General features: G+C 34.0%; 4 protein-coding genes across 4 annotated transcripts; 1 reads left to right on the plus strand and 3 right to left on the minus strand.

The window, feature by feature from the left end:
- Nucleotides 1-1,453: 1,453 nt before the first annotated feature.
- On the minus strand, nucleotides 1,454-10,117 carry LOC120342968 (uncharacterized). Its single transcript, XM_039412027.2, has 15 exons — nucleotides 9,834-10,117; nucleotides 9,453-9,535; nucleotides 9,177-9,294; nucleotides 8,791-8,886; nucleotides 8,111-8,341; nucleotides 7,322-7,438; nucleotides 6,293-6,405; nucleotides 4,896-5,050; nucleotides 4,528-4,639; nucleotides 3,962-4,072; nucleotides 3,398-3,579; nucleotides 2,943-3,047; nucleotides 2,476-2,577; nucleotides 2,355-2,395; nucleotides 1,454-1,804 (listed from the first exon to the last, which is right to left on the minus strand). The coding sequence occupies exons 1-15, from the start codon at nucleotides 9,913-9,915 to the stop codon at nucleotides 1,467-1,469; spliced, it is 1,986 nt and encodes a 661-aa protein (XP_039267961.2). The 5' UTR covers nucleotides 9,916-10,117; the 3' UTR covers nucleotides 1,454-1,466.
- Nucleotides 10,118-12,091: 1,974 nt separating this feature from the next.
- Nucleotides 12,092-13,369, plus strand: LOC120342273 (nuclear nucleic acid-binding protein C1D-like). Its single transcript, XM_039411041.2, has 2 exons — nucleotides 12,092-12,265; nucleotides 12,786-13,369. Exons 1-2 carry the CDS (start codon nucleotides 12,143-12,145, stop codon nucleotides 13,140-13,142), a joined length of 480 nt encoding a protein of 159 aa, XP_039266975.2. The 5' UTR covers nucleotides 12,092-12,142; the 3' UTR covers nucleotides 13,143-13,369.
- A 226-nt stretch (nucleotides 13,370-13,595) lies between these two features.
- On the minus strand, nucleotides 13,596-14,705 carry LOC120342272 (protein FRG1-like). The gene has a single exon (XM_039411040.2). The coding sequence runs from the start codon at nucleotides 14,703-14,705 to the stop codon at nucleotides 13,899-13,901; it is 807 nt and encodes a 268-aa protein (XP_039266974.2). The 3' UTR covers nucleotides 13,596-13,898.
- A 17-nt stretch (nucleotides 14,706-14,722) lies between these two features.
- LOC120342274 (protein LLP homolog) lies at nucleotides 14,723-15,900 on the minus strand. Its single transcript, XM_039411042.2, has one exon. It carries the CDS (start codon nucleotides 15,841-15,843, stop codon nucleotides 15,481-15,483), a length of 363 nt encoding a protein of 120 aa, XP_039266976.2. The 5' UTR covers nucleotides 15,844-15,900; the 3' UTR covers nucleotides 14,723-15,480.
- Between the last annotated feature and the right edge of the window lie 1,484 nt (nucleotides 15,901-17,384).

Raw genomic sequence — 17,384 nt, forward strand, 5'->3', positions numbered from 1 at the left:
TTGTTCTAAAATCGAAGCTCTATGAATACGCTTGCCGTCGCACCTAATTACCCTGTTTAGCAGATTCGAATCCCTTGAGGGTTAATTCTGTGTGAGAGGATTGCTGTGACTTCCCGCCATGACAAGGGGGTTCACGTAACTGCTTCACCATCAAGTCCAAGCACCTGAAAAGAAATAACTGTCCAACTGATCCTATACCCGAAATTGTTACCTCAGCGAGAACCTGTGGTTTGCCCAGATTAGGCCGTCCCATCGTCTTTATTCTCCTTGGGATAAATATGAAAATCGTATGTAGAATACAAAGCTTTGCCCTGTGCACGCTTTTAGCTAACTAGTAGCAGTACTAGAATAGTAACAACCGCTTGCCTACTGTTGTAGGGTAGTAATCATTTAAAAGGCAGAACCACTGTGATGTTGGGCTAGATTTCAATGGAATCGCTATATGCGAACCATGACTTGTAATTGCAGGATATGTTGGCCAAACCAGATTAATTTGCTAGTGCCGTGGTAGATAAACAAGATCCATCACTGACACTTTCAACTGATCCTGCACCCATCACTGGAAGCTATTTCCAATTCTACAGTATTCTGTTGAATGGATTCCCTGTGGCTCATGTCCTTGTACACCAAATACCACATATTGAATTAATTGCACCTTCTTCAATGATAAATTTCTATTCTCGTGTAACATAAAATATAATACCTTACTACAGTGGTAGAAACATAAGATTAAAAGTAGAAAAGGCACCAACAGTAAAATACAGCGAGTGGAATATAAATATTATAAAATTGCAATGTCAATAATATACAGTGATTATTATTTGGTAGAAAACTCATATAATACTCAAAATGGGCAAAGTACAAAAAGAGGTTCAGTTCAAGACTGCAAGTTTTTGATAGTATTTAGCTATAGTTATATGCATATTGGCACAAACTTTGAAGCAGAGCTGTGGTAATTACAGGAGGCTTGCATTTGTCAAAGTTTTCATTTTTAAACTTTGTTTTCCTTCAATATATATGTCCGATTAATAATTTCACCCTGTAGTCCAGTCGTTTTTCAAATGGCTCTAGAGTTCGAAGCCAAGTGTATATTCTGACCGAACTGCAGCCATACTTTAAATGTTGTATCAAAACCCGTTAATTAGTGATTGTGTTAGTGATATTATGATACATGTATATATAACTTACTCAGTTCAAAAAGCCCAAATATACCTGCCCGCAATGTGCCAGGATTCTATGGTGTCAACAACCATTGGAAAAAATTAAATTCTAGTAAAAATCAGATAAAACATGAGGTTTGGGAAGAAATGAAATAAATTTACAATTATATTTGATTACAAAACACTGCAAGGTAGAAAAAAGTAATGCAAGTCATAAAATAAAATCATTTTTTGCAACATCCCATATTTCACAGAAAACATACATTTTTACCTCTACTGCAAACTCTTTTTACTTTAAGTAGCCTCTCAATGTGGATGCCTTAAGCTTTTATTTTGTTTATAATATTGTGTATTCTCATTTACATTTTCTGAAGAATCTGTAGAATGAGTTCGTACATGTTTCATCACTCGAGTTCTCATTACTTTAGGACTTCTCGTTGGTGTTTTGTCTCCTTTTTCGATTGTCAAACTTGTAAATTTTTGTTCGGCATAACCGATATTGTTCATACTGGATTGCGACAAAACTTCAAGTGGAATATTTTCTTGTGATCCCATCTCTTCATCTGTGCTAATACTCGTGTTTTGTGAAATCACTAACCTACGAAGACTCTTCTTCCTGTCTCCTTTAGTTGCTTTTCTATGCACTGAAAAATGGAACAAGACTTTTACCAGGTGTATTTACAGTGCAAATTGAAAAAAAATATATTTTAAACTGGCCGAACATGGCACCGACCCAAAATTTGAAAATTGATTAAAGCTGAGGTTTTTAAACTTTTCACACTTGCAAGACGTTGAAAATACAATTTCAATTTATTTTGCACTAAATTTAGACTAAGATATGTTTTGTAATATATGCATCTTTATTCAATGCAATCAATATGTGAGCTTTTTTTTGCCAACATAAATGATAACAATTAACAACATGACTGAATTTATGGTGCTCCTGAAGTATGCACACCAAGATGCCGGTCGCATAACTTGAACCCTAACCTGGTACACAATCTGAGTTCAGGTTGTGCGCCATCTTGGTGCGCATACTTCATAAGGTCCGAATTTATGATGTGGCCAGCCATGCTTTTATTTTCAATGTTAACAGATTTAATCGTTTAAAGTCAATTAATATTGGAGTAAAAGATTGACTGTTTAGTAAACAGATTACCTTATCTTTTATTTATTAAATTTGAAACTACATACCTGCTTCATTGTCATCTTCAGGCATATTCATTTTGGTCTCCCTAAAAGCAAAAATTATATTGTGTAATATGCTTTTAACATTTTTGTATAACTTACTCGACTTAAAAATGATGTACTCTACCTTATTTTATTCTTATTTGTGTTCAAAGGTAGTTTTATTTTAACCTGAGGACTTGTTGGTACTGAATGAGATTTAACTTCTTCCAGACAAACTCCATCATCACTGAAAACAGTATTTTGGAAATAAGTTTATCTTTATGTAGATCCAACTGCAAACAAAGCTAATAGTATTGCTATATCACGATAAAAAGTGATTCAGATATGAGCTTCACTTACATAGAATACTGATATTTCAAAACCCCAATTATTAGAATTGATTGAGTTGCTTTCCCATAGCAGCCACAGCCATCACACACGTGATATATCTACTATGTATGATTATGTTAAGAAATGATAGAATTGTTTAAATAAATATGAAAAATTTAATTGAGCCAACATGGAAAAATTGCCTGCAGGAAAGATAAATAAGGTTCCTGAAACAATATATCTCCTACAATAACTATTCATTGCTACATATCGATATTTCACCTTTCTATTTCCTCTTGTATATCGTAGCTACTGCTTGACTGTGAAATAATTCTTGAATTATGAACAGATGATGACACTTGTTTTAAATCTCCATCACTTGCAGATCTGTGTATGATAAGATTATGAAACATAGAGGTTACTAATAAAACCTTTTTCGTATGTGATCTACAATAAATTTTGAATTGCAAACAATATTATAGGCAGAGTTCAAGAGAAAATTTCAAGTCAGAAAACAAGCACCAGTAACCTGATCAATGGATTATTGTACAAGGTTACCTAATTGAATTTTATGAAACGAAATCTCAATTTGTAGTGAATTAATGATTATAATTATTTATTTTAACAATGCAAAATTTGGCATAATTTTGTTATTTAACGATTTAATTAGAAATGTTCAGAATCAAAGTAAAATACAGAAAGAATTCAAGCATGCAAAACATAGATCATTATCTCACCTGTCTACTATTTCTTCCATTTCAAATGTTTCGTTAAAATTCCCTTGAACTTGTGAATCACTGTAAACAGATGGGCATCGTGTTTTACCACTTTCGATCACGATTTCTGATAAAACTTGTTCTATTCTTTCTGTATTTCTGGTAATCCCAGGAACATAACATAACTGCAACTCATAAGTTTCCTAGAAAGATTGTAAAAAGGTTAGCTGTAAGCATGATGTCATAACCGTCAAAAAGTAAAGAAGATCGCAATCATTCCCAAAAATACACAAATTAACAAATTTTTGATAAAAAAAAACGATTAAAAAACTTTCAAATTTTTGCATATGAAGTGGAGGATACTGATGAAAATGGAATACCTACTATAAATGAAAATGCAGTTTAATTTTAGCACTAATTAATATAAATTAACATATCACAAGATGCAGGGAGTATACTTATCAATGCTGAAACAAATAAAAATACTTCAATGAAGTTCGTGGCCATATTTCATGAAAGTTTATGCATTTTGATAATAATATAAAATGAGGGGATTAGCAATGGTTTTCAAAATAAACAATATACCTTCATGAGCTTTTTAACCGCTTGTTTTAGAGGTAATTCCACAGTTGCAAGTGGAATACTATTGCTTGAATTTTTCAATAAATTTTTTCTCTGTCGGGTGCATACTGATACCTGAAGAAAAAGATTATAAAGTATATCTACAGGCAAACTCAATATATAAAATTAACCAAAAACAGCACTTTTCGGGTTGTCACTGTTCCCAGACCAAGTCTTCCCAAAGTATAGCCCTATGGTTTATTGAACAAAGATACATCTACACGAATAAAAATTTTCAACAATTGGTGCTTTTTATGTATGGAAGCTTCGTGTCAGCAATTTGGTAGGTTGTATGAAAAAAACGCAGATAAAAGTGGATCACAGGCCTAAAGAGGTTGCAAAACACTGATTCAGATATTAAGGACATTGCTTTAGTTTAGAAAACAAAAGTTGCACATATGTATTTGTTTTGACTATTTTTCCATGATAAATCAAACAAAATGCTAGTACTTTGTTTTGAGCAAACCATACTAATTAAAATACACAATACAATTATTCAATACTCAAGTTAAGAGTGCCAAAATTTTTACCTGAATTGAATAATTTTTTACAACTTCTTTGGTCACCTTCAAAAATTCTATACCAAGAGATGATTTAAATTGAATATGAGCTGTTCTGTTGTTCCAGAAGGTTTTTATTGAACTGAAAATTACAAAGCAATTATTAGATAAAACTCTCGACATAGACTAGATATGGAGTCCAGATTAATCACAAATTTGATACAGAGAAAACAAAATTTGAATAAGTGATAAATAAAAAACACTTTATGAGGTCCTACTACATTTGTAATTAAATTGTAACGCAATACAAATGTGATTTGATTAGATATGTGAGAGACAAAAGCATCCAAATACTCAACGATCTGTGTTTTTGTTATATTGGCAATATAATATCATACCCATCATTTTCTTCAATAGGTTCATTTTGATCTCCTCCGGGATGTAATTTGAATGATTCAGATTTTGTTTTCATTCGTTGTACTTGACTATCTACGATTTGTATTTCATTGTGATTGTGTATTATTCCCCCAACATGCAACATCAAACTGACATCCTGAAAATGAAGAAAAACTGTATTAGATTAAAATAATACTACAGAATCAATCCATTCTTTCACACCGAACCTGGAAAATGGACCTATCTCTAACTGACTTTTATACATATCGCCATAGTGCCGCACCCTTGTCTTGTGTATTGTGCTAGAATTTTACTTGAATATTTTTGTCCCATTATAACATGGCAGTCATACATGTCACACAACTGTGTTTTGCGGCAACAAGATTATGAGCATCACCCCATCATATAATGTTTATTCAACATGCGGTCACTGATAAATTTTGAGACAAATAAAATACATACACAAACAGATATACATACAAGTTACAACAGATACATCGTTTTACATTTAAAAATTTAAATAATCATAATATGGTACTAATTATGATATTACGCGTTACACCATACTCATTTTAATACTTAAAAGAATATTTTTAATATTTCTTCACTATTGTGAGTGATAAAATTCTAAAAGGCCATGGGAAGAGAAATAATTTGACGTTGTTCAAACATAAATCAAAGTCAAGTATCTATGTTTACTCAAGTTTTATTGTGTAAAGTAAACCCCATTACCGTAACCGCATCATCTTGTGTAACGCCTCAAAGACCACATTGTACTATGAAAACTTTTCTATAGCTGTATTTTTCTATAGCTTATGATTCATTGTGTTGACGGAGACTTACGTTTCCAACAATGAAAATTATTTTCGATCAAAAAAGCATGTTTTATTGATAGATCAAGCTTGGAAAGTACTACATCCTATCACACGCTCACAATTAACATACCTACTTCAACATAGTATACATAAACACACCCTACTAAAGTTCGCCTAAACTATCGGAAATTCTGAAATATTCAGCATATTCCAGAAAGTACAATTGTTGGAGACTTGTCAACAAGACACATTATGCCTGTGTTATGACGACTACAAATAGTAAAATTGTTTGCTTAGTGGTATCACCTACGTAAGATTACCCAAATCAATATCCTGATGCTCAAAGCATATTTGCTGAACCCATAAAGTTGTCTGTAATTTGCAAACATACAATAATTTATAGTAAGAACAGGAAAGACAAAAACGTTTACTGAGTATTATGAAATTGAATCGTACTGTATTAACCCAACCCCAATGAACATGAAATGAACAATAACTTTCGAATATTTATTAATTAGTCAATTGTTTTTGGCTTTCAGGCAAATGGTTGCAAATCAAAACAAAAATAACCACTATATACAAACCTTACGTCCTCTATGTAGAGGCAACAAGCATGTGAGAACAATTTCTACAATTCGAACTTTCAAATGTGATGTTTTACTATTATATTGAAAAGCCATTGTAATGTATCCTGCACCTAAATATCAAAAATAATGATTTGACCACACAAAAAATACACCAAATAACTGGTATAAGATTTAAAACAGTTTATTCAAAAAATATGAGGAGGGCATGCTCAGATATATGGACACAAAAGGTCAAATGACTGATAAGCTATAATAAAAGGCCATATTTCATATGAATATAAAAACATGAATTATAAAACCAACAAAATTCGAGGAGGAATATTAGAACCATATCAGGTTGGACTGGAAGAAATTCGAAAATAAGAAACTTCTTCCGTTTTGAAAATTTGGTATCAATCACTTCAATACTTGCAGAGAAAAGAGTGCACCATTAGAACAACCACAATAATTTAGGAAAAATGATCCACTTTGTGTCCAATAATAATATCTCTCTGATAGATACCAGCAATAAATGTGGAATTTTATTAGATATCTCATTTATTTTTGTTCCATGTAAACTTATTATACCATAGATTATGTACAGGCATAGGGGAAAGTGGAGAGGTATGGGCCACCAAACTCTGGTAAGCTATACCGTGTTAGTCCTTTGCACTAAATAATCACTCTTTCACTCACTGCATGTTTGACAAAACAGCTAACCATTCCGAACATTGTTTTGAGATTCTCAGAATTAGTTTTGGAGGAAAGTGAATTTTTCCACAAAAATGTCATTACGCAAAAAAATTATCATGTGAGGTATGGGCCAAGGGGTGTCAAGTATGGGCCACCATCAAAAAACTAGAACCCAGTGCTTATTTTAAAATATAATTTTATTCTATCCCAAACCCCATGAATTAACACGATTTCTACAATCAATAAAGCTGTTTCTTTTTAAAAAAATGAAACGTGTCTAATATGCAACTAAATTATCATCAATCATAGAATAGCCAGTATGTAGCCTACAACAATTAGTCAATTACAACTCACAATCGTCATTTCCAGATATTATCGAAGAACCAATTGATGTCAAACTACCAAAAGATGAATATGATTTGCAAGGTGAAGATAATGATGGTGTCCCTGATGAGAGAGATCTTACATCTCCTGCAAAAAGGTGAAAAAGTTAAGGATAGAACAAAAATCCTCTATCAAACAAACAAAAAATGGAGATTTATCATAAGTTATGCTATTATTATGGTTATGATATTCATGTTTAGAAGACGGATATAATATTGTGGCAATATTATATCAATTATATTCTATGCAATATACGCATAGATAGAGTAATAGCTTTTTTAATATCACTGTAGATATTTTATCATATTTATCCAATATGGTGACCGTACATTTGAACCCATGTACATTTGAACCCATGCGTATATCCACGGGTTCAGTCTATATGCGGGTGCTAAAACCCATGGGTTAGGGTTAGTATGGGTTTAACTATCCGTGAAACAAAAAAAAATTCCATAGGTGCAATAGCATACAGGTGCAATTGTCATGGGTTCAAATGTACGTGGGTTCAAATGTAATGGAACCATCCAATATACCAATTTTTACCAAATTCTCCACTGTAAAATTGAGCCATTCATAACATATAATGGTGAATTAACTTTTTCGCTGGATATATATATAATATTCTATATAAGATGAAAAGATATAGCCTACATATTTTGGAGATGAGTCTTCTGCAGCATGAAATAAAGAATTTTTTTTTAATTGAGCTCTTTGACCAACTTGAAAATCACAATCATATTTATAGTGTAACAACAATACCTTTAAATTCAACCGATTTGGAATTGACACTTGAGACACTAACAGAGTCAGTCAGTGATGCTTTACTTCCAATTCCCGATTCATAACTATCATCTGATAGAGTCGATTTACAAGTATATTTTGAAAAACTAGATGGAGATGGTTGAGAATGTTTTTTGTTCTGGTGCTTATTGAATTGTTGTTGTTCGGTGGATTTGGTTTGATCTTCAAAGTGAACTGAGGTTGTAACATCTATGAAAAAAAAATAATGCTCATATGTGCTTAAAGGTGAAATGAATATTTAGCCACCGAAGTTTATATCAATGTTAAAAGAATTGTATGAATGTTATATAAAGGTGTGCCCATGAACTATAAAATCCAGAATATTTTAGTGGCGTAATGAAAATTTGAGAAAGGCAATAGCCTTCCAACGACTTTTTTCATCTTAAAGTTTGAAATTTTGAAGTCGATTAGTATATTAATTGCAGCAGAGCGTTTTCACAACATTAACAATAATTTTGCAAACGATCCATAAGTTCACTTTGTGTCCACTGTTTTGCTCTCCATCATTGCAAATGGTGAATTGGTGATGCTGCCTAATTTGACCTAATTTTGCCATTACAAAAAGTAAATACGAATTAAAAAGCAATGACCAGAGCAGAATTCAAGTACATCTGAGGGAATAACAGAATATAACAAACCTATTCCATATTTGGCAAATACTTCTTTACACCCTTTATGTCGAGTTATATCAGGAGCTGTCTGACCTTTGTCATTCTTGATTTTAGCATCTCCACCTGAAAGTATTACAATGTACATTTCATAAAAATCTAATACACATGATGTGTATAAATATCTTTACAATTTCGAAGATTTATCATACAATTCATATGGACACCCTGTATATCAAGACGACTGCCAGCTAAATACACATTTAAATATTTCAATGCATAGATAGTTATACCAGTGATTCGGCACTTTTAAGTAAGTATTATGTTTCAATGACAAGGTGCATACAGTACGAATGTTATCGCTCGGTGCTTGTAATACCTCGGTACTTGGAATTAAACTTAAGTTCTATTCATACCATTTGACAAGAGTAATTCGAGACATTTTGAGTGACCTTCTGATGCTGCATAGTGTAATGCAGTAGATCCATTCAACAAATCTTTACAATTAGGATCCCCACCATACCGCAATAAAACCTAAATAAGATAATCAGCTTTTGAATAAATCAGTGTCATAAAAATGAAATCTTGACAAAACTAATTAGAGATTTGAATTGTTAACACAGCATGTACCAAATTGAATGACTCACTACACTTTAATGAAACATCATATAATATAGGAGGTAAACGTTCACCTTTAAAATGTCAAAATCTCCATTATGAGCTGCTTCATGTTGGGAACTCCATTCAAATAATCCAATATTATTGGGATTGAGGCCTAGAAAACAATATATATATTATCAGACTATAAACGACATAGTAATATAAACAGATACCTATTTCCCACTCCCTGACTCTGGAAAATTAGATAAAAATTTTGTTTTTATCAGTTATTTTATCGTTTATTATATGATTATGGAGTCGAAATAAATTTATACTTTAGTACTTAAGTCTCTCTGGGTCCCAGATATGCATACTATCCTAGTTCTGTCTACTTTACCTGTAGTACCGTACTTTATTCCTCATTCAACATATTCTAATACTACAGTATTAATGTTAACTTATATTAATGTTACCTTGTTGAAGAGCACAAATGGTAGACTCCAAATCCCCAACTCTTACTGCTAAATGTAATTCATCGTCCACTAATTCATCCATTCCTATTTCGGTAGTGATTCCTGAATTATGATCTGTATAGGCTGAAATATATTTATGTTACATCACGTCCATCATCATTCATTCATTTGATTGCATTAAAATCCATGCAAATGTGGCAATTACCAATCTGCCGATGTCGTGAATTATGTGACTGGCTCAATTTATACTATCATATCTGCAAACAACATACTGCCGTATTAGATTGTATGAAATGTAACTCGCCGCACTACAGAAATAGACTACCAACTTATTGCAGTACTGTATCAACTGTACCGTATAAGCTGACAGCTAACAGGCTGGACAAAACTTCAAAAGTGTAAACAGAATTAACCCATTTCGCACAAACGAGTTAGAACATCGTACAGTACGTGGGGTTGCTAGTGTTGAGTGCTTTAAGATGCAGTAATTTCACGGGTAAAAAAACAATGTGTCTCATCCAAAATTGATTACCTATCATAATATTTCGCATTTTATTGTGCTGTTAACCTAGTTCATTCCTTGTTAGGAGAATCTCATTAAAAATAATGATTATGTGCGACGGGTTTTGTCCGACTGCTTGCGGTGGTTGTGTTGTTCACGTAATCGCTCTTTAGCTTCGGATTAGGTCCATCGTCCTCCAATTTGGAAATGAAATGTCGTGTTAACATATCAAAGTAAATCAGAACATCCTATTGTGCGGCATTGCTCGGTGGCTCTGTGGTGTGGCGCATCGTGCTAGGCGTTAGGAATATCCTTGTCATCGCACCTTTGATTACCCTGCTTCGGTTCTCAGGTTCGAATCCCGCGGGGATAATTATGTGGATGGTTTACGACTACGTAATCGCTGGTCGTCGGTTAAGAATTCTTACATCATAAAGTCCATCAATCTAAAACAAATAACTGGCTTACTGATCCCATATCTTACATGGACTGGTAACCGGACGAGGTGGTCTGGGGCTTGGACATATGATTAAGCCGTCTCATCGACTCCAAAATAAAAATAGAATTGTTCTTTTGAAACCGGTTTGTCTCCGAATAAAACAAAAAACGCAATGATACAACATTGTATATACAATTAGGATTAAATATCGCTGATTAAAATTACATGACATCGAATAACATGGGGTTGGACAAAACGTTGCATGATAGCGCAGGTCAGGGGTCACCAAACTACGGCCCGCGGGCACAATCTGGCTCCTGGCGTCCTTTCATATGGCCCGCAATAACACGATAGAATGACTAATTTTTTTTCCGATGGATGGTTCCCCGAGCATCGACTTCTTTGTTTGTTTCGTAACATTGGCCAATTAGCAAGATGCAAAACGTGGCGTAACAATAGACCTTTTAGCAATCGCCCATACATTTTTGTCACTCAGACAGATTTTCAGTCGTGCCTCGTGATTGTAAACAATATACCTCGTTTTCGCGATTTTGAATGCTATTCGTGTTTTTGTTTGTGTTTCGGAAATTTAAGTATGAATTAAATAAGTCAATCATCATTTTTTATTCAGCCCTAGGAGTTGTAGTTTAATCGTAAATATATACTTTAATTGCAGTAATCAAAAATTAGTCTAGAAAATAGCTGTGATAAAATAGGCTAAAATTCTCTACCGGCAACGTTTTCTGCAAAAACTGTTGCTGTGTACGTTTCTCGTGCTAAAATAAACATTTTCGCTAATAGTACTGTAATCTCTCACGTACTGCTCAATAGTATATATTGAAAAAATTTTGAAAGCTAAACTCAAATTTCACAAGTCACATTAACCCTTTTGTACTGCTTACATGCAGATATTCATGACAGCAATTGTTTTGCTAACAGCTAACCTCAGGATAGTTGTCTAAAAATCTTATATACAGTATTTGGGTTGCTATGATGTTCTTGATATATATTCTGCGATATAAAATATGATATTCAAAACTTGTATAATTTATATTGTTGACTGAATTGAGTGGATTTCCCAACGTTTGTGAATTTATTGTATTGCATTGACAAAAATATTTGTCCGGCCCGTTTTAAACAAAGTTTGAGTCATACCTGGCCCTCGGTCAAAAAAGTTTGGTGACCCCTGGCGCAGGGTTTGATCGTAATAGCAGAGCCATTATATAACGGCTTTGGTTGTAGTATATACCGTATTCACGGTTTGATAGGTTATTAAAAGATATGCCTCTAGTGGCCGATTTTCAAGAACTCCGGCTTCATGCGTTGTATTGTATTTTTCTGGTGTTTCACACCAAATCAGTGAGTACGATGTCTTCCAGTGAGGGCGAGGATATTCCTCATGAATTGGAAGAATGTTTTGAAAGTTTCAGCGATTCCCTTGATAAAGTGGAAAGTGCTATCAAGCCTTTGTTGGACACGCCGCGTAATAAGGTTTGTATAAATGCTAAATACTATAAGATACCGGTAATTCAGTAATACATTATCTGTAATAGGATGGTCAGATCCTAAGAGTTTAAATGCCCAATCTCATAATATTAGATAGTTCGAGAGTTAACTTTTAAATGACGCAAATACTTTCTCAGTATCTCCATACTGCTGTACTGTATTACAGGGTCAAGTTAATTGTATGCTGGTATGTGTCAATTTTGCATGTTGACTCATTTTCGGTTTTGTTTTACAGGAGGCCCCTGCAAAACTAGAAGTTCTTGGTAAAGTGGGCATATAATTATGCTTCCACTCTAATATCAGAATGTTACATGACGATCTTGTTACTCATTAAACTGACTCAATTTCTGAATTGAGAGACCATTGTTTTTGGATTATGGATATGTTTTGGGTCTTCATTGTCATAGTACTGTACCACATCATCACAAACATTCATAGCACCTTTTAATGATGGCCAAGATCAGTGTCGCACAATATAGTTTATTTCATTTCACTTTATTTTTAGATACTTCAAGACCTTACACCCTTGGATGTTGCAAAACTAGAACTTGTTTCAGCATACTCCATCAATTCAATGTTTTGGACTTATCTGATAACTCAGGGAGTCAATCCCAGAACACATCCAATTAAAGGAGAATTGGATAGGATAAAGATATACATGGGTAAAGTGAAAGAAATAGAAGACCGAGCAAAAGCTCCAAAGCTAGAAAAAGAAACTGCAAAACGTTTTATAAGAAATGCGATGTTTGATCTCGATGATAAAAATAAAGAAAAACAGGAAAAGTCGGACAGTAAAGGTGCTGCAAAAAGACACTCAAAGCATCATGATCACAAATCCAAAAAGAGGGCGAAAAAAAAGTGAAATGGAAAGGCATGATACCATTCTAAAAATTGGTCTTAAGTTATGAAATCCATCCAAGCATCAGTGAAGGTGGATAGCAACTGATTGAAAAGAGCAATGGAAAATAAAGATTAAGGTTGGCTAGTAAAAATGCCGGCTAGTATAGTCAAAAATTCACAATTGCTATTCTCCGTTTTTAATTATAAAAAACTTTTTTGAATGAAATAAAACAACGAAATGCCAGTAAATGTGTCTAATAGTCTGGATCACAACCAACGACAGCACTCTGAAAGACCAACATACTCTCATCAAAATGCCATGTGTATTGTTGGCGCACACATATATTTATCAGGTAGAAAAACACACTGTCATTGTTAACTTGCAATAGTCATAACCACAAAGCCTATGAATATGAAGCTGTTTCAATAAAGCCTTAGTTATGCTTCATGCCAGCATCAAAAATTTCTCAGCATGTACTGCGTAACATTCTATTCACAAAACGCAACATTTGAAAACAATACATTTTAGACTCTATAAAATATCAGTAACACTGTGTCATGTGTCGTTTATATATACTGTATAGTGCTTCTGTGAATGATCTGAAGCACGTCTTCATCAACCTATGGCTATCAAAGTGATGTTTAGTAGAATTCATATATATTTTGTGCCACGTCAGCAATGAAAACTGTTTCCTCGATCGTAACAGACCCCCCTTTTTCCAAGCTATACACATTCTTCCTCATTCGACTTACAGCATATGCCGCATGTTGCCAAATTTCACACTTTGCAGTAGCGATCTGCCTTCATCTTAGATCTTCTGTCAAGTAGTGCTTCATGAAGTTTTCCTGAAGATTTAGCTTGGTCCAATTTAGAACTATCATCTTCATTAATTCTGAGCCTTCTATCTTGAAAGCTCTGAAACTTTTTAACATAATTAACTTCACAGTCCTTCAAGCTGTCAACCTTTTCTTCTACTGGTGTATCGTCCACTTTATCTATCCGTTCTGCATTTGAACGAATTTGCAAAATCTCTTCCTTACCAGCTGTCCTACTGGAAGCAACAATATCACCTTCCTCGTCATACGACATGAAACAATTATTTCCTGATGATAGAAGTGCAACTTTTCCTTCTTGATAAATGGGTTCCCATTGTTCCTTGGGTCCAATGGCATCACTTATTCCAACTACTTTACCATTCTTTTCAACTCCAAGATATTTATCAAAACCAGTTTTAAAAGCCACTTTTGTGTCAGACAAAGGAATGCCTGTTAGCTGCTCTGTGGGTGATGGCCCTTCTCCATCAGCATGAGGAGGGCCCAATGTGAACAAACCATTGTCCATTGCTGAAACATATGCTCCTTTTCCGAATTCTATCGAAACATTCCCTTTGACTTTTTCTACAGTTTTTATTTGCCACCATCCACTGTGTAGTTCAACATCACGTCTTTCTTGTTCTCTTTTTTCAATCTCCTCTGGATCCTCTTTCTTCTTCTTGTGTTTTTTGTGCTTCTTTTCTTTATGTTTTTTTCTCTTTTCACCTTTTAAAAGCAATTTTCCCGTTCTCACATGTTGATATTCACTCATCTTACTTTGTGTCTAGCCTAAAGAAAAACAGAGATATTGATTGACACCAAAAGTTCATTGAATATAGTACACAGCTTAAAAGATGAAACATTGAATCATTTGGAACTGCTTGCTATAAGATTAAGACTCGAGAGTTGCATGAGTTTCTCTGATAATAACCAGAATACCATAACATTCAATTTTATAAAACCAACCATCATTGATTACAAATAAGTGTGGGTATTTTTTTCTCAAGGAAAAAGCAATAACAGATAATCATGTGGATATGGAAAAATAGCAAAACCAGCTTCCAAAGCAAAATAATGTATTGAATTCTGTTGGATATGATCATTATTAAATAATACAACCCTGACATGCTTTTTTCAAGCATGTTTGAGAATTAGAAAGGGTGGCGTCAGTCGCAGTATAATGTTTGTAAATATGCCATTAAATCAAACTACCACCAAAAAAGCTCACAATAAATCTCAAAACTGATATAATTGATAAAGGTGACAGAGCGTTCACTTTAACTGCTTTGAGCGAAATTTATAATATTTCACATCAAATAATATTTTTAATGTCCAGAATGAAAGAATAATACACATTTTATAAAGTCTCAGGGGGTAATGGCAATGTTTGAACATGTAGGTTTTTTGTACAATAGAAAAGCACAGTATCTTTGTTATGCTGTGTTAATCATGGTATATCTTCAAAGCTGCCCATCAGACAATTACCCAACACTTTTTGACAGGAGTGGAAATCAAGCCCAACACATTTTCCTTTTTTGATAATAGTTTTACCAAGCTAGCAACTTCTTGTTGCCAAGTTTCCCTTTCTTTTTTCGCTTTTGTTTCATTTTTTTTATAGCACGCCCATGCATCCATTTAGGATATTGTCCATTTTCATCAAGCATCGATTTTTTATCTCTTTTATTTTCAACTTCCATTTGATCTTCATCTTTTGATTTACCAACTTTCAAATTTCCCTTTATTTCTGAACCTTTTTGAATTTGACAAACATCTTCAGTCATAATTACATCTTTGCAATCTTTACTCGATGCCAAAATTTTCTTTAGCTTCTCGAGCTCTCTTGGTGCATTCTTCTCCCTTTTCTTAGCTCTCATTTTTCTCTTCCATTTGCTTCTTAAACTCTTGGCCATTATTGTATATTTATGTAATAATTACTTTGTAACAATGATATCTGGATATAGTCAAAGAGTTAGTTTTGACACCAATGTATCAGTAGTCAGTACTATGCTTTAATCAAGCCTAGTAGACAGAATTTTCTGCACCAGGAAACTGATGCTATATTTTCAAAAAATTATTAATTTTCTGGCCTACTGGCCTAAGTCACAGTATTTATTCATTAATTAACAAAATACGTTCTTTTATCATCACAATCAGTCTTCAGGTTTTAGGGTAGTGGGCTACAATTACAATAACTGAATAATGTCTATTTTTCTTTTGAAGCAGCTTAGGACAGTAAAATATTCAGATATATGGGTATAAAAAACATAAACGTTACCTATATTTGCTTGAACAGTTAGATGGCTGAATGAGCTAACGGCTAACGCCAAACAAAAATGTTGTGCTCAAATACCGGTATAATAATAATAATCTTTATTTTCCGGTACCCAGGTACCGGTAACGCCTAACTGCCATACAAAAATATGATGCTAAAAAAACACTGTGGTAACTGCCTAAATCTGTAAACATCAAACAAAAACTTCGTGTGAAAATCCATACCTATATTTTCTTTAGAAAGGCTGTCTGGTCGGAATTAAATTAACATAAGGTACCGGGTACTCCAGTAATCAATTTTCAACCAAGAAGCATTCTATGGACGGCGGATAACAATAGTATCACAATTTTTTACTACCTAGAATGATTAACTACAGTATAATATCAGTTGCCCTTGAGAAACTGCCGCACACGGCACCGCTGAATGTCCAGAATATCTAGCATAGCACATGCCGGCATGAGTAGCCACAAGTCAACTCGCGAGATAGCATAGGGCTACAATGGATATTTCCCGACCCTTGACCCTCAAAATCCTATCCCTTTCCTTCCTTGTTCATGTTAAGGTATCAATAATGAACCTGTGGATCGATTTTATGAGTAGCAGTTTTAAATAGCTGTTCACATTTTACCCCTCATGCGCATGTTTCTTACTCTGTTCTTAATGTGGGGTCTCACGTGTTTTAGGGTAGAAAACACCGATTCGTAGACGCATGTTGACCCAAATATTGACAATATCCTAAGCGCATCTAGTTTGATATTGGGTTTTTTTTCCATCGGTATGCTTTTCCATAACTCAATGGTCCCTTCCATTAAAACGCATTTCAGTTTGTCTCCTCACAAAGACCAATCATCTTCAACTCAGTTGCAGGCTTGCAGACTCATCTGAGACTAGTGGGAATTTAAAACAATCCGTCTCAGAATGAAATAAGTCGTCGACGACGTAATCTGTGACGTTTTATCTGCACTTCAATCGTAAATATATAGCTTCAATTACCTCACTTAATTGGTAAACTGCGCGTTTACCGCCGAACTTCGTTTTTGATACGATGACGCACAACCTGAATCCTGATCTGGTACACATACTATGGTCAGGTTGTGCGCCAGCTTGTTACACATACTTCGGGAGCACCCTGAAATTTGTAATTGCTAAGTTTGACTGTAACAGGTGGTCTGGCCGGAA

This window comes from Styela clava, chromosome 3 (genome assembly GCF_964204865.1).
Source record: "Styela clava chromosome 3, kaStyClav1.hap1.2, whole genome shotgun sequence".
Taxonomy (NCBI): domain Eukaryota; kingdom Metazoa; phylum Chordata; class Ascidiacea; order Stolidobranchia; family Styelidae; genus Styela; species Styela clava.